The 21,711-nt window shown below is 37.4% G+C and overlaps 1 protein-coding gene across 8 annotated transcripts in view; it reads right to left on the reverse strand.

Moving 5' to 3' along the window:
* Positions 1 to 195: 195 nt before the first annotated feature.
* LOC117963590 (tyrosine-protein phosphatase non-receptor type 13-like) overlaps positions 196 to 21,711 on the reverse strand; it is an 81,181-nt gene continuing 59,665 nt past the window's right edge. For all 8 annotated transcript variants that reach the window (XM_058991183.1, XM_058991148.1, XM_058991176.1 and 5 more), the window contains 20 exons: positions 20,929 to 21,027; positions 20,248 to 20,639; positions 19,585 to 19,783; positions 18,638 to 18,796; positions 17,887 to 18,061; positions 17,472 to 17,682; positions 16,710 to 16,801; positions 15,368 to 15,402; positions 14,799 to 14,954; positions 13,460 to 13,616; positions 12,450 to 12,575; positions 12,123 to 12,226; positions 11,203 to 11,261; positions 9,774 to 9,883; positions 5,625 to 5,773; positions 5,222 to 5,312; positions 3,832 to 4,169; positions 3,160 to 3,375; positions 2,708 to 2,770; positions 196 to 2,390 (listed from right to left, as the gene is read on the reverse strand). In XM_058991183.1, coding sequence (XP_058847166.1) covers positions 2,313 to 2,390; positions 2,708 to 2,770; positions 3,160 to 3,375; positions 3,832 to 4,169; positions 5,222 to 5,312; positions 5,625 to 5,773; positions 9,774 to 9,883; positions 11,203 to 11,261; positions 12,123 to 12,226; positions 12,450 to 12,575; positions 13,460 to 13,616; positions 14,799 to 14,954; positions 15,368 to 15,402; positions 16,710 to 16,801; positions 17,472 to 17,682; positions 17,887 to 18,061; positions 18,638 to 18,796; positions 19,585 to 19,783; positions 20,248 to 20,639; positions 20,929 to 21,027 — 3,009 coding nt within the window. In that variant the 3' untranslated portion in view covers positions 196 to 2,312. The remainder of the gene's footprint in view (positions 2,391 to 2,707; positions 2,771 to 3,159; positions 3,376 to 3,831; positions 4,170 to 5,221; positions 5,313 to 5,624; positions 5,774 to 9,773; positions 9,884 to 11,202; positions 11,262 to 12,122; positions 12,227 to 12,449; positions 12,576 to 13,459; positions 13,617 to 14,798; positions 14,955 to 15,367; positions 15,403 to 16,709; positions 16,802 to 17,471; positions 17,683 to 17,886; positions 18,062 to 18,637; positions 18,797 to 19,584; positions 19,784 to 20,247; positions 20,640 to 20,928; positions 21,028 to 21,711) is intronic.

Raw genomic sequence — 21,711 nt, forward strand, 5'->3', positions numbered from 1 at the left:
CCTCCTTAATTATCAGAAAACAACGCCCACGTTGGTTGTTAACCCATGTCAGCTTAAGAAAAGCACAGGGTGAAGTGAATGATTGCTTCAGGTATAATAGTGTTACTATCATTGCATGCCTACTGTACATTTATTTTTGTTTTAGATCATTTCCCCCCAAAACAAAAGCAATGAATCACACACATTTACTGCATATTGTACGCAGTACTGAACTAGTGTAGTCTTTTATTTACAATGCAAATTTTCAGTAAATAACATGTTAAAACATATACACAATTTTTTTTTTTTTTTCAATAAATATGTACATGTAACTTTAAATGACAACCTCTTCCTTTCATTGGTCACCTCAGGAAGCAGTTAATAAACTTACAATGCAAATACTGTTGTTTTCATCTTCAATCCAGGCAGTGCTAGCTTCATCTTGACGCGTTTCTATTAACAGGTTTATATACATAATGATGTGCATTTTATTCCATAGTAATACAATCTTACACTTATCTTCTGTCTTTTTCAATGTTGCCACAGATTCTTAGAAGATATAATTTTTACTTGTGGTTACATCTTGCATGAAATCTACATTTTTAATTACGAGTAGCAGCATGCTAAGACTCTTATGTAGTTTAAGGACTGCAGATTTTTTTTGTAAAGGTTTTAAGGACTTTTTTCTTTCAAATTTGTTCTAGAAACTTTAAAATCTGTTAGAAGCAAGTCAACGACTATCTATCTATCTATCTAGGGCTGTCAATAACAGTTAACTTGTGTCTTGTCTCTCTTAAGCCCGAGACAGACAGGCGCGGCGCGGCACAGCTGGGTTTTTTAGTCTGCACCTGGACACACAGGAGCGGTATGCACTACGCGGTACAGTAGTTGTCAGTACCACACCGCAGGCCAAGTACTCGAATATATAATTTACATATATGGCCAAAAGTTTTGCATCACCTAGTAGAATATTAGGATGCAGACATAATTTAAAACAAAAACAAAAAAAAAACTATATGAACATATTTTCGATGTTTTATTTATCATACAATCTAAGAAACTACAAAATTGTATCTCAAAAGTCTATAATAGTAGTACAGTATTTCATGTTATATTTTGAAATGTCACATTTTTCAATTTTTGGATAACTACAAAAGCGATTTGAGCGGTACTGCTCAGCGGCACCGCGGGACCAGCGGGATCGTCCCACACTTATCTGTTCAACACCATATGAAAGCAATGCTAGTGATACAAGCGGCAAAATGCCTGGCGTGCCACGCCGCGCCTGTCTGTCCCAGGCTTTAGGATAACGTAATTCATTTCCTGTGGTACCATTTTAATACACTCGAGTGCATGCCACGATTGAATGACTGTAGTCATCGTTTGAATATAAAAGGAGTCACAGAACCGCATTATGTAGCAAAGCACTCACACTGAAGGTTTTGTTAATGGCAAGTTTATTTCTAAAAAAACTTTGATGGTTCATTGGATAGAAAGAGGGTTACTTGTATCTACTGTCAAAGTGAGTTCCAGTATCACAGAAGTGCATCTAGTCTGCTGTACCACCTGCGTGCTAAACAAGCTTTCACTTCTCAAAATACACTTTCTAGTAGTTGTTCTGCTACAGGAAACAACAATACAACAAATGAAACCTGTCAGTTTCAACAGGGTACTTTTTTAGAAATTCAGACTCCCCATGAATTGCAAACCCATGAATCAAGCTCAGTACGACACTATAACCAGTGCTGTTGGATAGCTATCGACTGCAGACCCGTTAACATAGCTTTGTTTTATTTCAATAACCACATTTATTTTAAACAATATTATTTACAATTATGGAGGATATAACTGCTATTCAGTGAATGGTTTTGTTTTATTTAGGCAATTTCAAATTATTAATAAAAGAGAATTTAAATTATTTATTTATTTATTTATTTTTTTAACGGCAATGAACATCAGTTTATGACTAAAGGAAACTGTAAAGGACACTGATCATTGTAAAAGCAGTAAGGTGAGTAATAAAAACTGACTCCATTGTGATTTAGCAGTTGGTTCAAACAACTTAACAACAACTAAACAACAAATGCTGGATTGTAAATAAATATAAAGCTAGAGAGGGACCAACAAATAGGACCCAGAAATAGGAAAACAGGGTTTTTATGCTGGATTGTGTTATGGATGATGATAATAATAGCATCAGTAATAAAACAAACTTAAATGAGATGTATGCAGTAATTGTATCAATTAAAACCAAGATCAATCACTATATATATATATATATATATATATATATATATATATATATAGTAAACACAATTTCAAGTCTTTATTGGCTATCCTGAGATTTTCTCTTCAGCTTGAAGGCATCTGAGCACATATAATATAACTTGATAGCAGAAAACATACTGCTCCTGTTGAGAAAAAAAAAGCATATATTATGAAATATAACATTTTCTGTACAGCTTACTAATGCCCTTGACATGTTGCATTTAAAATCAGCACTTTGCATTCACAGAGCTGTAATAAAACTGACTAATGGGTGGAACTGGAACTCACCTGGTACCTGCACAACACAAAACATCTTCAAAATGACAAGCATTTTCTTCAAGGGATGGTCAAGCTCTCGGACTAAAGACAGCTGTAGCAGTTGGTGCATTCATCCATTTTAAATGGATGTAAATCTACTAGATTAAAGCCCACTTGTGCCCTTATATTTAAGAACCATTACCTCCGTCTGGATCATCCCATGTCGCTGCAGTCTCATTGTACGTACCACGTCCGAAATGTCAAACTTTAAAATAAACAGGAGAAAAGTCATGTATGCAACAGGTCATTTCATGTCAACCAGAATAAACCTTTCACCTGGACCTCCTTAGACTCCCTTCATGCAATACAGTACATTAACAATGAACGTATGTGATGGAACCAAGCTAAATGTCGTGTAGATATCTTGAACGCTTTCTGAGATACCCCCCATGGAAGCATGGTACCCTCTGCTCACGGTTGAAATATTTGAACACTGACCCATCCTTGACAATAAAAAACAACACAGCTGAACAAGGAGGTGGGCTGTTCTTCATGTTAAATTTGCAGTGAAGCAGACTTGTTGTTGATACAAAGCTAGACATGTGAGCTAAATTATTTTCCTGTTGTTAAATACTGATGGCAGGCAGTACTCACATCAACATCTTTGCTGATTAAGCCCAGGACCACATCTATGCAAATAAGAGTTCCTGATCGTCCAATCCCTGCGCTGCAATGAGTGATTATTGGCCCTGATTGGTGAATGTGCCTCATGTAGGAGATAAAGGTGAGTAATTGTTCAGGTTCTGATGGGGTTCCATGATCTGGCCAGCCAGTAAAGTTCAGATGAGTTACATGTTGGATTTCACCGGTCTGGAATTATAGGAAATAAAAACAGGTTATTACATGCAGCTGCACAAACAGAGGAGCTGTATACTAAAATGGTGCTGTAAGTATGAAAGGTGAAATAACACGTGATTTACAAGTTAAAAAATCCACTGTACAGATCAGAAATGGTGCGAGTTTTTTGCCATACTATTGTACTGCTGTATTAGTCATTGGTGATAAAAGACTTCGTCTTGTCTTAGACTTTGATCTCTTTAATGCACAATAACCCTATTTCTAGTTGTAAAAGCACAATAGTAATACTTTTAAAGGCTCAATACCAAGGACCAAGATTTTACACCACCGCTATGGACTGCTATTAAATAATAAAAAAAAACAGAAGCACTAAAGAACATGAATTATTTGTAGGTCTTTATAGGTCATTGGTCATGTGGGGGAACACAATTCCAGAGGTAATTAGCTAAAAGATGCTAGCAAACATACCTGCACATCTTTCACCTCAATGAGCCGTAGAATAAAATTGCCCAGATGCTGGTGCTTAAGCAGTGTTAGCTGAAGCCTGTCGTCCACCATAGCTGCAGTCCTGGGTGTGTCCGGCCAGTAACGCTGACATTTTACCTTTCCCCCTTCCACTTCCTGGGTCATCATGGCAATAACATTGGACTTTTGCTCCCAAACCATTTGCCAGAAGTCTGCCAGTGTGTTAGGGAGGGGTCCTTGGCAAGCAACATAAACAAATTCTTCATCTTTCACCGGCATTTTAATAAAACTGGCATTGATGTAGCCTCCATGGTTTCCTAAACAGACTCTAGTGGCATCATCTGAAAAAAAAAGAGAGATCTGTATGAACCCTGTTTCTGGCTATTTGAATGTGATTTTCAATTTCCTTTTAAGTCTCTTAGAATTTTAGTTTTCAATTTGTGAAGGTAATTCATCTTGCAACCACAAGATACAGCACAACCTCAGAGTTCCGTACACTGAACTGACCGGCCTACCGAACACCCCACTTTCGACCAGAAGTATGTAATCAATCAACCATGCATGCAATGCAATCAGATCGGCACACCTATCAGTGGCTTGCTGGTCCTGGAGAAGGAAGAATTACTGTACCAATATATATATCCAGAAATGTGAGGCAGATTTCAAAGTATGGGAAATTTTACTTGGAATATTTTAGTTAAATAAAGCACAGGTTTTTTTTTCAAACCAAAGGAGGCTTAGAGAGCAAACTGTGGTGTTTAAAAATGCTTTTGGTTTACAAGCACTACGTTAACCCAGGTTTTCCCGAGACGTTTAAATCTGTGTTTTTGCTATAGTTAAGATTAATGGTAATTTAAAAACTTAGCCTTTTTGTATTTATAGCACTGTTCTAAAGACTTTAGAACCATAACAATACGAGTATTGAATTACTGTGCTGTATCCTTGTATTATTCTCCAGACTGAGGGTGTGGATAGCAGGTGTACACATTTATTAAAACCATTGAAAACTAAATTTCAGACTTCCGAACAACCTCCACTCCCAAGTTGTTTGTAACTCCAAGGTTCTACAGTATATTCACTCCCTGTGCAGCAGGTATTTGAATGACAACTGAAGCCACACTCACTTTGCTGTACATGACTTTGTGGCATCACCCAATTCATCTTACCTATACTTCCTCTTCTCTGGATAAAATGCTTTTACCCATTCTGTAAAGTTGCCATTAATTTCCGAAACAGAACATAAGACAAACAAACAATATCACCACAAAAGACCTAAAACTTGCAGTTTTAAAAACAGGGCCCAATACCCTCAAGGTTTCTACTGGGAGTCTCAGTAAGAAGACAGCTCTATGATCTCTATCTTTTCCTAACCCTCAAATTCAGTTGTACTTACATGGAAGAATGTTTTTGTATCTGTTCTTCTTTCTGTTCTCCTTTGTCTGCCCAATTAAACACTCATCTAACGGCTGCAAATTCTGAAGATTCTGTCAAAATAAATAAATAAACCAATAGTTGGATGGATCAGTTAACACAGAATGTTCTTCACAAAATCAGTACATTTATTGCACGCTGTCCGTATATTGGAATCTAACATACTTTGCTGCCTGGGTGAAAAAAATAAATTAAAAGAAGGAGCGCTATACACATTGCATTTTTTCCACAGAGTGATTCCTGTACTATAAATTTACATACACATTTTTTTTTTTTTTTTAATAAAATGTAAATCAAATCCAAGGAACAATGTGTCTTCCGTAGAATACATCCACAAATCATTAGTAAAAGTGCTCGAACGGTACCTCAAACTCTTCCAAGGGAATTTTCTGATCCAAGAGGCCCCGCAGCATTCGAATGACACCCTTCAGCTTGGAGCCTGTGAAGCAGCCTTCAGGAACGACTCTAACAAGAGGTAGTGAGGTGAGCTCCTCTTCAGTAATGAGAGGGCCATCTGGAAAAAGCAGTACATCAATGGAGCTTAACTGTACTCTATATGCCGTACGTCACCTCGCTGTGCTTCTAGAATAACCTTGATCTGTCTCAGTGCACGGTTTGAATTTCTAGGCATCATTTAAATCTACTTCTCTGCACTGTTTTAATATGCTTGATTTTACTTGTAATTATTTGTGTCTACTTGTTGCTGTCTGACTGTAGTATCCCCTGTAATGGGCCTCTTGGCTCTGGAATTATAATAGGGATAAAAATACAACAATTTACTTATATTGTCCATTTTAATTCCCTCCACTAGGGGTTGAATAGCCCCAGAATAGATAGGGGAGATGGTTGTGTGTAAAAACAGAAGAGTCATCTGATTGTGATGAAAATTATGATTTCTTACCCCATTGATATACAAAATAATGATATCACGGTTCCACGTTGCTATGAATAGAACTAAAATTACATCACAAATCAGTATCATTCCTGTTTGAGGTCAATGCAGTGACATCATTGTTTGGCACCTGATTGATCTGTTATTGAAGGCTGCAACTGGGAAACCACATGACTACTTTTGATGCATTGGTAAAGTTTGAGTGGGCATTTGTTACGAGATCTACATGCTGTGGATGTAGTTCATGGTTTGCTATGTTTTCTGTTATTTATACACTTATTTACATGTTACCCAGCATATCTTGCCTTTACCTCTTTAACCTAATGTTTTAGGAACGCTGCAAATTTACGCCTCATTTCCACTGCCTGGTCCGCAGCTAGCCACCGAAATCAATGCTTTTTTTTCCCTCAAACCTTGAGCCGTATTTCAAGGTCACTGGGGGATTGTGAGATTCTGTTGGGTTTTGTTTTAAAGAAACTAATAAACACATGTAACCATAGGCTCATGAATCTGGTTAAGAAGGAGAGCACAGCCAAACAAACAACCAGGTTTTGTCACTGCATTTATCATGAATACAAGTTTAAAAAAAAAAAAAAAGCAATGCAACTTGAAACTTTTATCTTCAATTTTTTTTAAAACACACGCTGTCCTCCAAAGAGTGTGCCGTCAGCCGACCGCTTCTTTTCACACTGCAGACTCGCCATGCAGCCACCTCGGAGCTACAGCGTCGGAGGACAACGCAGCTCCGGGCAGATTACAGGCAAGCCCGCAGGCGCCCGTCCAGACTACAGGGGTCGCTGGTGCACAGGGAGCCGAGGACACCCTGGCCAACTGTGCGCCGTCCCCTGGGAACTCCCATCCATGGTCGGCAATGGAATAGTCTGGACTTGAACCAGCGATGTCCAGGCTACAGGGTGCATCCTGCTCTCCACGCGGAGTGCCTTTACCGGATGCGCCACTCGGGAGCCCCTGACTGTTCAATTTAACAAAGTTCTTTGCTTTCGGTGAATACAAGAAAGCTTAAAGAAAATGTCAAATGTGTGTTTTACCTATATGAAAGAGAATGAGCCACAATGGTAGAGATTTCCCTGGTTGGTTTCTTCTCTACACCCACCTCCTTGCTACATGATGACACACCTTTGTAGCCAGTTTCGGTACAATGGTCAGGTTTTGTACAGTCTCTCATACTCAGACAGCCGCATGCAGCCGATTGGACGAGCAGTGGAAATAGCCTGTTTTGTTGCAGAGGGCAGCCATAGCCAGGAGCAACAGGCAGTGGAAACAAGGCATTCATTAAACCCTGTTTTGAAAGGCAGTCCATAACTACAGGCTTCATAACTAAAGGCCCTTTCACCCTTGTTGACTCTCAACGTTTCCAGTGTGCTGGAACATATGAGTTAGATATTTGCAGGAGCAAGTGACAGCAAAATAAGCCAAAAGCATAAACATTAAAATGTACTGGGACCCAGAGCAATATAAAATCAGAATACTTGTGATAGGTTCGCTTTTCATAGTTTATTCTAGCAGCCCTGTTTTGCACAATCATTATAAGGAGACATTTAAAGAATACAAAACATTTCAGAGTTACAATTGTTCCCTATTAATTAAAGGGCTCAAAAAACATGCAGTATATATTTTTTTGACAATTCAGAAAGCATGTTGAGAATATGGGATGAGCATTCATTTTTTTTATACCTTATCAGAGAGCAGGTGTGGAAAAAGTATTCAAACGTGTTACTTGAGTAAAAGTACTGTTACTTGGAAAAAAATGTTATTAAGTAAAAGTCAAAGTATCCTTCTAGAAAACTACTTGAGTAAAAGTACAAAAGTATCATATCTTAAGAGTACTCAAGTATCAGAAGTATAAAGTAGCTCTTAAATTCTACCCACGGAAATCCACCTGAAAAAAAAAAAAAAAAAAAACAACTGTCCTGCAGACCTCCAGTATGTATTCCCTTCTGATATTATTTACCTTCTCCTGCTTGATGGAAGAAAATCTCGATTCTTATTGTACACACACTCTGAACACAGTCTGTCAATGTCTACTTCCTAGCTGTCCTTACTGTATCGATTTAAATTTACAATAGCAAATAGTTTTTTTTTTTGTTTGTTTTTAAAACTCAAATCAAAAATAGTGTTAATAGCAACTACTCTATGGTTTTATTCACACGTTGTAAAACAAATGGTTATCGATAATAAACACTTCACAAAACAGGGTACGAACAGCTGCATGTAAGTAGAATATTTTAATTAAATCTGGTACTGTATCAAATTGTTATTTACACCGCAACTGGAAGTGGCCTAAAGGGTCCACCGCTGGTATTAAACCAGAGAGCCTGAACAGACTACAGATGTTTTTTTGAGAAAACCACATTACTCATGGAATACTGAGGTAAAAACAAACTAGTTATTTATGAAATCAGGATAAAACTATTAGAAAAACGTAATTTTTGAATTTTGTTTAACGTATCCATATTCTAATAGCATCTGAGCCCTCAGGAGCCTTCTCGTCTTCGGCGCAGGCATGTAACTGCACGAAGCAGGCATTACCACACGATTAAGCCCGCTCCTCCAGGCTCAAATGCTTAATTTAAATCTCAAATCAGGAATTTAAAATTTTAGTCACAACCTTTATCCATAAATAAAACACAATTCATGAAACAATTCTAGGATCAAAATGTTAAAAATATGAAATCCTGTTTTGAAACTGCTTGTTGATTACTATTACTCTTCTAAACTACTAAAGCATCCTCTGCAGCTAAACGTTGTGTTTGTTGATTGGTTGTTTTAAAAATCAAAACAGACTCTGGTTGGGCATCAACATTCTATGTCATCATCAAAGCAAGCAGACGCGCATGCGGCTCTGCTTTACCCAATCAGAATCCTGGCCAGCGCAAGAGTCAGTGTGCTGAAAGAACGAGCAACGAGATGCTTCTGGGAAATGCAGTGGAGTAAAAAATACATTTTCTATACAAACGTACTTGAGTAACAGTACAAGTATCCCAAAAATAAAGTACTTAATAAAGTACAGATCCCGAAAACAAATACTTAAGTAGTGCAACAAAGTATTTCTACTTTGTTAATTTTCCACCCCTGTCGGAGTTTCAAAATCCCCAAAAAGTTAATAGATGATGCCATGTATGTGACTTTGTATACTTCAACAAACTAATGTAACTCATTCATATTTAGCTTTAGAGCATTTAAATCTCAACTTCAACCACATAATGAAATAATTCCACTAGTTAGGTTTTCTGGTACCGAGTCTGACGTACACGTGCTAGAGAGCAGCCACAGTGACAGCTGTTATTTCATGGTGAAACCGCTACACTGGCTCTCAGGCTTGTGCAAGTCGTGCGATGAGACATTTTCTACTGGAGTTCATCTCCTGGCTATAACCAGTATTTAATACATTATTTGCTTCTTCAATAACTTTAAGGTTTCAGGTTCTCAAAAAAAAGGTGATTAATGACCAGTACCTTAGTTTCAACAGTTCTTTTATCCTGGTTAAACAAAGGTACTGGTAGATAACAAACTACAAATGATTTAAGAGAAATTGCTAAAAAAAAAAAAAAAAAAGTATCTGTTTAGCCTATGACAAATGGTTTACTATTACTTAACCTACCTTCGGTTGGGTCCTGCTTCAGAGACTCTATGGGAAGCTCATCGCTCCCCCAGGTGATTTCATCCTCATCTGGGTTCCCCATGGGCGCCTGTTCAGGAGGCTTGTCAGAACTGAAAGAGTTGAAAATGAATTAAGCACCTCACTATCTTTACTCAAGTATGCAAAATTCATCCCAATGCCTTGCTGTTCCTGGAAAAACTTTGCATGAGATTTCAATCCCATATCTGTAACAAAAACCCCTCTAAGTTTTCGTTACTGCAGAGATGCTTACCAGTAAAAATGTAACCCGCTGTCACTTGGCAGTATTTATCAAGATCTCTTTCTTACCTACGCAGTCAATCGAGTACTATGGGTTATGAATAAGCCTGTGACAGAGAGCAAACGAATCAGAGTCTACAATCTCCCTCCCGACCTGTGAGGGCACGGTACAATAGGAACAGTCTGCCCCGGACTGGATGGTTTGACAGTTCATTCCTGGGTCAGTTGGAAGTTGGCCATCCAGGAAGGGGGCGGAGCCACAATATCATAAGTCATTGGCCTAATGCGGTAGGCAAGGTGTCAGTCATGGATTGGAGGATACACGATTGCACTCGCTACTGAAGGGGGCGGGACTGGAGGTATATCAGGGGGTGTGGCCAAGCAATCTGTTCCTTTTTTAAGGTTACGGAAAAGACCTGTAAAGGATGTACTGCAATTTAAACAGTGAGTGTTTTTTGTGTTGTTTTTGTCTGTCTATCAATAATTGTATTTGTCATTGTTAGATGACTAAACTATCCGGTAGCTGTCACTAATCAGCCAGCATCAACCCAGGATGACACTGCACTACTGTTTCACTGTTGCTGTATTATTCACCACTTACGCAAGGAGCTCACTGCTGGGATTCGTGACCGTGTCAATGTGTATAGTGTGTGTTATTATTTCGGGACTGAACCCCGTGGTTTTACTGACTTTACACATCACTGTGTATAGGCAGTATTATTATTTAAAAGCAAATAATAAAGCTTTGTTTTATACCATTGAACTGTTGTTGGATTGTTGTTACTGATCACTGCATCACCTCTATACCTGAGCACGGCAAACCACTTTGCCACAAAGCCATATGATGCAAAGTAGAGGGTATCTGTTCCAGCTACATCCAAGAATTGTGGGTATGTATGTATTTAAACTAATTTGAAACAGATATGTTAACAAAAGTAGTGGGTGTTTCTTATCATTATATATTTCCTTTGCATACCAAATTCAGTTTTCTTTAATATAAATACACTTTACCACACCCTTTTCTTCTGTACATGTGACAGATTGCTGACTTAGTGTTTTAAAAACTCGTGGACAGTCCCACATTTGTTAATTAAGAGCTCAATTTAAATAACCCCCAATGACACATCTGCAATCCTGTTCAGTCTGTACACGGTTTTTGCCTGCGAGTTACCTGTCTGGGGCTGGGACCTCAACAACATCTTCTTTTCTACAGCCATTCCTTCTTGTTGTCTTAAAATAAATAAATAAATAAATAAATAAATAAATAAATAAAAGTTATGTCATGTTATGGCCAAAAGTTTTGCATCACCTAGAAATGTAGGATTGAGACATAATAATAATAATAATAATAATAATAATAATAATAATAATAATAATAATAAACTATATGAACATCATTTAGATCTTTTATTTAACCACTTGGATCAGAAAATACCCATGAAAGAGTTTGAGGTACCGGTCAAGCAGACTTTTACAAATGATTCAGCTTGATCTTCTTTTGGTGTATTCTTTCTTGAATTTACATTTAAACATCAAATAAACTACAAAATGATATTGCAGAAGTCTACCTGAAGCCATAATAGTAGTACAGTATTTCATACTAGATTTCAAAATGTCAGTCTGGTCTGTTTTTTATTAAGTACATGGAGAACTACAGAGGTATGGAATTCAATATGTTAATTTAACATTATTTAGCAGGTTTCATTTGACTTTATGAAGCAAAATTTGTTAATTCTACATGGTGATGCAAAACTTCGCCATAGCTATATGTTTTTCTTTAGTGTTATCATTGGCTGGCTCTGTAAAAACAGTATTGATTACATACCAGAGTGACTTTAGCATCCATGAGCCAGTACCCTCTGTATTATTTAGTATAGAAAAAACAATCTAACTAGGAAGATCGTCAAGGGTCTGCATTTCAACCCCCCTGGTACACACTGGGGGAGCTAATCCGTATAGTACTGTTTTTCAAAAGCTACTGGGAATCAGTACCAGCAGCACTGTGGGTGCCCAGAGTCCCCCTTTAGCAATGGTTTATCATTGTGTACAAAAAGCAAGTCAGCAAACGAGTGAACAATCAACCCGCATTACCTCAGGAGAATCCTCTGGCAAAGACGAACCATCGCAGTCCGTGTCCTCAGACTGAAGAGCCTCCTCTTCACTCTTCATCACCTCAAGCAGCTGGGAAGCATAGTCTGCAAGGACAGGCGGAACTTTATTCTCGTCATTGTTTTGGTTGGGTTTGCGTTAAAATAAGAAATGTATCACGTTGCTATAAGGCAGCCCTGCTGATCCGTTGATAAAGCAGTCTGGTCTGGTCTGGTCTAGTCTGCCCCCCCCTCCCCCCCTCTTCCTTGTGGCTCCTTGAATGGCGCAAACAGGTCTTTTGCCCACATTTCATTCTGTTCTCCCACATACCTGCAGTGAAAATATCTGGGGAGGTGTTCTCTGTGTTCTGTGCCTGATGTTTCTGAGCCCCATGCTGGATGTCTTTCAGTAAGAACTGCACTACATTACCATCACGGTCAATATCAAGGTCAGCATCTGAAATAGAGCAAAACAAAACACGTTGGTCCAAGTTGACACGTGTGCGACTGAAACCTGCTTTTGACACCTGAAATAAATTGAAAATGGTTTCAGTAAATGTTATACAGGAAATGACAAATCTTACCATCACAAAAATAACAAAAAAAAATAGGGAGCAGACTTTATTTTGTTATATAGACATTTACTGTATATTTTTATTTTAAGTGTTTAGGTTGTTTAACACATGAGCATTTAGCCTTTTTTGCCTCATCTGTCTAGAACAGTTCTTTTTATACTTATGATTTAAAAAGGGCAAACAGCTTGTTTTAAGTTGACAATTCATTGCATTAAGGAATAATATCCCGTCAAAATACCAGCATCTTGCACATTATTCTTGTGGTTTTATTTTCAACAACGAAAAACGCTGGTGGAACGTCAGTTCAATACATGCAAACCTAAAACAACTGGCAGGAAGACAAAGTATTCCAAACAAAGTTGCTCTTCTGGATCCTCTTTCTCCACTTCACCCATGTCATTTTTCATGTGATTAAGGCAAGATTCAACTTTACAGCTGACTTCTGAAAATCTACTCATCTATTGTGACTTCAAAACAACTACAATAAGTCAGCAATTACTACTGGGAAGAAAATGCGTTTTTTTTTGTTTTTTTTTTTACATTCGATTCAAAGCCTTTAGCAAATATAATAAACATACTCTACAGGTGAGGAAATGTTTTTAAAACTGAGGATCTGGGGCACAATCATGTTCCCAACATCTCTGAGAATTTTAGTGCAGAAAAATAAGAAATACTTAAATCAAAACCAAATGTACTCACTTAAACTAGAAGTCTTAAAAATCAGTCAGCAGTCTTAACACTTGCTGCGCATCCTCAAGACTCTTACCTGGATTGCAATTGTATTTGACAGCGTTCATCAGTAGATATGGATTCTCACTCTGGGGAGGAGCTCTGGACACTGACAGCTGCACAAGCCCTTTAGCTTTGCGGATCGTTGTTACAGCCTTAGTGTGGGAGACCCCAATCATTGATTCACCATTCACCTGTTGGCATACAAAACAGTGTACTGTACAGGGATGGAAGCAAGACTCCTAATGCACAGCAGTTTCACCCATTCTAGGTCTTGAATCAAACTGCTATGCAATGGGAGTCTTATTTCCATCCCGACTGTAATACAAAGTCATGTTATTACAATTGCAAAAATCAAGGACACAGTTTCCTTTAAAAGGGTATTCTTTACTGATGTTTTTCATCGCCGTTTAAAAAAAAATTAAAGTGTTATTTTATTAATTGTCTAAATAAAACAAAGCATGCATTGAGTACCGGTTATACTACCCTTAATTGTAAACACTATTATTTATTTATTTATACATAGAGAGAGAGAGAGTACTGTGTGAAACTGACGGGTTTCATTTGTTTTTGTGGTGTTGCTAGAAGTGTATTTTGAGAAGTGAAAGTATGTTTAGCATGTAGGTTGTTCTTCAGATTAGATGTAGCCTATGTTTGTGATACTGAAACTCAATTTGATAGTAGATAAGTCAGAATGTTTTTTTTAAATTTTTTTTTTAAAATAAACTTCCCATTCACAAGTTCTTCACTTTTAGTACTTTGCACCACAATGCAGTTATATGACTAACTTTCTCGTTGCATGCGCTCCAGTATATTAAAATAGTGACGTAGGGAATGAATTATGGTATGCTTAGAGGGCCAAGACAGAGGAGTGTGATTAACGCACGTTAAAAAAAATATTCTCCAAAGAAATAATGCATTAAAATCTCAGAAGTTAACTGCGATTAATTGACAACCCTAAAATAAAATAATAAAATGTAGTCAAAACTACAGTATATCACTAATGAAACATCTTGCATCTCTCATAAGTACAGTATGTTTTGCTGAATGTAGCTGCAAGTTCAAATCTAAAGGTTATACAAGACATGGCTACTCAGAATCCACTTTACTTCACATTTTAGTTTTAGTTTAAGCATACCATAGGTGTATTGGTTCAATGAAAAAATGCCAAGCATCTACTTTCCTGATCCCTGTGAGGAAATTCCTTCAGACAAGATTGTAGGTAGGTTTCATATTACCAAAATAAAGGCACCCAAAAGCAGTTTGCGAAAGGGACTTTAAAACGATTGATAAAGCACACTTCATAAATTTTAAAAACGCAAATTGCTACCAGGTTTTACATGGAAGAAATTACAAGAAATGGGTCGTTAAGTTACCTGTAGCAATCTGTCTCCAACTTGCAAGTCTCCTGTCGTGTCAGCTACACCTCCTGGAGTGATCGACTTTACAAAAAAACCCTTTTCTCCGCCCACCACAGAAAACCCTAGCCCTCCCGTGGCTGGTTTATTGAGTTCAAGGTGAATAATACCGCCCTTAAATGGAGAGAACAGCAGGAAGAGCGTTAGCAACCACTGCCAATCCACAGCAAGGAGTCATCACTCACACTTAGTTTTATCAATAAAAGTTCCACAATGCATCTTGAACAGACTTGTGGTCAGAAGGCTAATTGGTGGATACCTTCACTTATCCACTGGTTAGCTTATTATCTGAAGTACAGATATTTCAGGAAAATTCTGTTTTAAAATTGAGGTCTCCAGGTGTATACATATTCACTAGAATTACGTGTTCTTATTTTTAGAACCCACAGTGTATTGCCCACTGGAAACCATCCAAACTTACAAAGAATTTGTGTCAGACATACAGTACACTACAAAAGTACATTTAGCGTTTTAATGGTGTTATAGCTGTACTTACCTCGTTTTAATGGTGTTATAGCTGTACTTACCTCAGACTCGCTGCTGTCCTCTCCATGAGGATATCCTGAGAAGAGGAAACAAACCACAGTGTTCAGTCTCACTGTATGTGAAATGTATTGCTTGTTCTCGAAGGCTGAGGACCCACCCATTATAGCCCACATTTCATTCATACTCTACATGCTTGACTTGATATATGTGGTTCCTGGTATACTTGCAGCCAAACCTACAGGGCAACAAACCTAAGCATTTGGATAACATCCAATACTGTATAGTGCAGAAGAATAATTAAATGTTAAACAAAAACTAAAAGAAAGGGGAATCTGGATGTGATATTCTGACGTTGTTTCTATAGGGTGTTTGCTACCAATTCTAGCATTAGAGACATGTTGCTGTTTTTGAGGTAATGCTTCAAATTAACAAATTCTTGATTCAATAAAATAGATTTTCAAAACTTCTGTTTTGAGGACTTTTGAAAGACATAAAATCAGTTCACCTGCCTATACTTTTGGAGGTTTGAAAGGGCAAATATTGAATGGGTTACTTAGTGCCCCCCTTGCAAAACCATATATGTAGGCCGACATATATATACACATGACTTGAAGCTCCAATAGCCAAAGGTACATCCTTGTATTATTATTATTATTATTATTATTATTATTATTATTTATTTCTTAGCAGACGCCCTTATCCAGGGCGAATTACAATTGTTACAAGATATCACATTATTTTTACATATAAATTACATTATTTTTTACACATTATTTTTACATACAATTACCCATTTATACAGCTGGGTTTTTACTGGAGCAATCTAGGTAAAGTACCTTGCTCAAGGGTACAGCAGCAGTGTCCCCCACCTGGGATTGAACCCACTCCTGTCAAGAGTCCTGAGCCCTAACCACTACTCCACACTGCTGTACACTGAGATTACTACTGCCAGGTATTTCAAAAGGAAGCACCGACATATACAAATTATATACAAAAGAAACAATGCAGCAAAATAAACAGCAACTGTATACTTTTTTTCTTTTAAATAAATAAGAATACTTAAATCACTAATAAACAAAATTGTGTCCCTTCATTAACCTATTAAAGTACCAAATAAAATGTTCTTTGAAAAAATCAAAAACACAAGCTGTATTTATGTCATTTGATACATTGCACTGAGACACTTGCGGTTAACAAAATTAAAGCAAATTATCATAACAATACAGTTAGAGAGAAAATAGAAAAAACATGTAAATGCCAGTTAAAATGCTGCAAAAAATGAATCAGAAGTTCTTATTTTCATCGAATATCCCAGACCTAACCAGAGAACAATACCCTGTGTGCAGCTTTTATTGCAACGGGAACCAACTTCCCAACACTTACCATTCACATTAGTGGAGCCATTTATTTTTGGACTAAGATTATTGTTCAAAGACAAAGACTTTTTTGCAGCTGGGATCACTGGCTGCCCATCTCTGAAAAAACAAAAAGATATTAAAATTAATCAAACATTTTTTTTGTGTCTCATTTGTCACATCAAAGTTACTGATTAATTAACTCTATAAAGGCAGGCCAGGTTTTTTTTCCCTGCTGTTAAACTTAACAGTTATAATAATAATAATAATAATAATAATAATAATAATAATAATAATAATTATTATTTCTTATAACAGTTATAATAATAATAATAATAATAATAATAATAATAATAATAATAATAATAATAATAATAATTATTATTATTATTATTTCTTAGCAGACGCCCTTATCCAGGGCGACGTACAGTCTGGCTTGTAAAGTGCATTGAACATTTAGATTGATTAAAACTTGACAATAACATCATTTGAGGCAAGTATATGCATTACTTTTGAAATAAAGCACATCGCGTCCCTGAGGATTACTGCATTTAGTTATTTTTAGAATCTTTGTCAAAATACATAAAAAAAAAAAAGTGTGAACATTTGCTCTAAATTATTATGGGGAAATAATTCATTTATTTGAATGCACACAGGCCATTTTCAGACAAAACGGATCTGAATAAAGCTTACACTGCATATGTTATATACAAGGCTTATCACTACACTTGTATCACTTGTTTCCCGATATTTAACAGCCCTAGACTATGCATTTACTTGAGCGTGTTACCTTGTGGCTTTCAGGATAACGGAGGGAAGTGGTAATTCCAGCAGCCTCTCTGACTCGTGGAGAGACAGCTCCCGAGTAGAAACACCATTAATGTAGTGAATGAGGTCGAGTTGTCTCAGGCTTCCTTCCATTGAAGTAAATGAACCCGGCACAATATCTGCAACATAGATAACCTGATATGGACTGTCGCTGCCTCCCCCCAGCATCAACCCTACAGAATGAGATGAAGAGAAAATGAGTACTCTACACGACAATCGTAGTTAAATAATATTATCACTAAATAGATACAGATAGAATGTAACATAAGGATGGAAATACAATCTTTACTTTCACAATATAGCATTTGTAAGTAAATGACAGTTTATGAAACTTAACAACTAATAAATTTAATATTAACTAATAAAAAAAACATTACCGAGCTCTTCTCCTCCTTGGCACTGCAGTGTAATATCTGGTAGCATATGGAGCTCTATTGGAGGCTTTGGGATTTCCAGGACACGCCCCAAGACTAAATCAACTACTTTCGACGTAGTTCGGAGAAAATTCACAGCTTCGGTATGACTCATGTTGGTGACATCGGTGTTATTAACCTTAAAAAAAAAAAAAAAAGGAGGTCTGTAACACACATCATATCAAAAGGTATATTCAAATATTGGACAGCTGTATAATCACAGATTGAAATGCTATATTATATAAATGTCACCATGACTAGTCACAGAGTGCTGCATTTTCCATGCATGTGGTTAAACTCAACAATTTTCAAGATCTTTGTGCTCACACTTTCATTCCCTTCTGTAAACAGAACTGTTACCAAGATAATGCTTGCAAGACGACAATATCATTAGTTAAACGATAAACTCAACATTATAATGCATTTATAACCATATAGTGTCCTTTAAATATTTGTTTGGCCTTACTCCCCATGTTCTTATATTCTGTATGTTTATCATTCACAGATTATTAAATCTTTATTTTTATTAGTGCATATCCTTTAAAATGTTCCACACTTTGCAAAACATGGAACATCTTCATATATCCGGTATGGTACTGTAGCTAGGTTCAAATACCAGGATTTACATACAGTATGTTAACATTTGTCACAATCATGAGGCAAACCTGGTGAAACACACCAAACCTTTCCACTTGGAGGCTGCTGACAGACCTACCGTTATCAGCCTGTCTCCTGGCCTGAGCCTCCCATCACTCTTTGCGGGGTCCTGTATGATGTCATGAATATAGCAGCTGATATCATCACTTCCTTTCGTCACGGTGAAGCCCAGGCTGCCCTTTTCCGATTTAATTAACGACACATGAAGCTCAACTTCCTGTGGAAAGATAGGCAGTTAATTAAATGATATATTTGTTTTATTTTTGTTGGTGGGGATGGAAGATATACTGCAGAGCAGAGGGAAGTTTACTCTTTTAGATTCAGAATTTTCCCAGCAGGAAGTTGGAGTTCAGGAATGAGAAAAATAGCCACTTACTAATCTACTAATATAATCACATTTTTGAAAATGCTTACTTAAAATTACAAAAAGCAAAACAATGGACAAATATTCATAACCGATTCGTGGCCTATTAATATGTGACTACATCCATAACACCAACTACTGTTCTCAAGCATGAATACACAATTCAATCTTAAAAGCAGAAGAGAAAAGCATACCCAATGCTAAGCAGTTTCACTTGTTTTTCCCTGGTTGTAATGACTGTCTAACCTTATGGGACAGTACCTAGAACTATAATGAGTAAGCTTGAAACTTCTTCAAACCTCAAGAGAATTGCTGCAAATAATTTAAACAGAGACTGCAGTTATAAAACGCTGCATGCTGAGCCCTCAATATCCACTCATTAATAAGACGGTCACTAAATCACCCCTCGGGGGGGAATACCAGAAGGGTTATTAAAGAGTTAGAAGATGGCGATAGTTAGGTCCATCGCCGTTTAGATCATTAAAACAGACCCCAGAGCTTGACATTAACTCTGGATTGACCAAAGACAAATATCTTTAAAAACATGAGCACCACAGTAAATGTAAGATTAAATTATTTTCCTACTGTTAAGAATTACACAGGAATAGCTTTGGTGCTCTAGCTGTAGATGCAATTCTTACAGGTTCAAATTCCCCAATCTCTTCCACGTTGTTGAAGTACTGGTGCTGAAGGGGTGATGTCACTTCCCCTTTGTGCTGATGTGGCAGTGATGCTGGGCTCTGGGAGCCTGAACTGGAGCTGATGTAGTGGTCATCGAGAGGGGTGGGAGAGGGAACCTCAGGCTCTGGTTGATCTGGAGGTACTGGGGATGGGGGGTTGCTGTGTGACACAGCGAGACAATTGACAATGAAATGATGCCAATAACATTTCCCACTCAACAGCTGTAAATAAAACATTAGAGCTAGGAGTATCAGGACACAGTGTATCGCCAACCTACATCCACAGTATTCTGATGCTCACAATAACCTATGTATATGACCTTACTGAGTTTTCACATTTTGATAAGCAGTTATTATCGGGAATAGGTCTGCCCAGTACCAAGTAACAACAAAATAGCATCTATTTGCAAGTCTCTAGCATTTTTGCAGCAACTTTTGTACAAACTAATGACGGCATACATCCATGATAGCGGTTTAGAAGTAAAAGGGTTGTGATTTTAACCTCTGATTAAAAGAAATATGGAAATCACACTGCTCCAAATAACTTTACTTGAAAGCAACTATGTTCTCGGAAACAAAAAACGGCATGCTGTTTTACAGAAAGAAGAGTGGAGGAATTCCAACCTGTGGTTAAACTCTGGCTTGCTGGGCGACTGCTGTGGGGAGTAGTAAACCGTGCGCATTGTGTCTTCCAGGGTGCATGGGGTTTCATATCGAGAGCGTGGGAAGGCCAGGGCATTGCCTGGGGTCTGGTAGATGCTGGGATCCCAGGCTTCACTGCTCTTCTCTTGGGGTGGGCTGAAGGCCTTGCCCACTTCGTCATTGTCTGTACTGTCACTGTAACTGTCTCGCCTGGAGGGAGACTTCAGCTGGAGCCTCTGGAACTCCCCATTATCAACCTCATCTTCCTCCTCCTCAGCCGAGCTGTCACTGAGGTCTGCCTGTGGTAGGACATCCCTGCTGAGGCTTGAGTCGGACTTGCCTTGAGGACCTTTTCTGGGGGAGGCTAGAGGAGTCTGTAAAAATGATAATGTTGGTGATAATAATAATAATAATAATAATAATAATAATAATAATAATAATAATAATAATATGTTCCAGTTAAAAAACTGGGAGCATTTCACTTCCCAAAGAATCTAATGCATGTGCCTAGTTCTTTTAATTTCTAAAATGTATTATTATTATTCTTATTTTATTTATCTAGTTCAGTTATTTGATGAATATGGCCCTCAGATTATGCAGTGCAATAACTACAACTAAACATACATGAAACGTACAATCTGGTGTGTTTGCTGTTATTCTTACCAATAATGAAGGGTCAATGTTTGGTAGGATTCCGGGTTTAGGTCTGCACAGAAGTAGAGTAACCTCCTGGCAAGTCCCCCTGAGAGCTGATATGACTTCCTACAAAAAATGTATATCATATAGAAATGTAAAAACATCAAAAGGAAACTAAGGGGAATGTCGTATCAGATCGAATGGTTAGTAAACATGAAGCAAAATGGATGTGTGAAAAATCTCTGTAGCAATGATAAATCCATAGGTTAAAAAATGTGACACCTCAATATGGGAGCCATATTAGGTTAATATTTCTAGTACAAGCTAAATCAAACTTGAGTAAGCAAAAACATAGAATACAGATGTGTACGAAGTATGAATCCAGTATTTCGCAATAAGTTAGGTCTTAATCATCTGGAAAGCAAAAAGTCACATGACCCCAATATGGTAGCCATGTTAAGTCACAGGTCAATGTGAAGAGTTTTGAAGAGATTTTGTCTGAGGAGATTCCAGAACACTGAAAATATGCAGTAACAAGTTGTAATGATTTAAGATAGATTAGCTGCTGTAGTGGAGGAGGCAACTTCATTCAAGCTCTCTTAAATTCCAACAGGAGTTCAGGACAATTGAGAAGGGTGGTATTTGACCTAATCCTTGACTCTCAAATCTTAAATTAACTTTGTCTGTATATGTGTGGATATTTTGTCAATGCTGTTGAAGATCTGTCTTTGGAATGAGGTTTTAGCCAAACAAACCTTGAATTTAAGTGTCTAAACCTAATAAGCATCTAGGCTTATGTGATGTTTCACA

This window comes from Acipenser ruthenus, chromosome 2 (assembly GCF_902713425.1).
Source record: "Acipenser ruthenus chromosome 2, fAciRut3.2 maternal haplotype, whole genome shotgun sequence".
NCBI lineage: Eukaryota > Metazoa > Chordata > Actinopteri > Acipenseriformes > Acipenseridae > Acipenser > Acipenser ruthenus.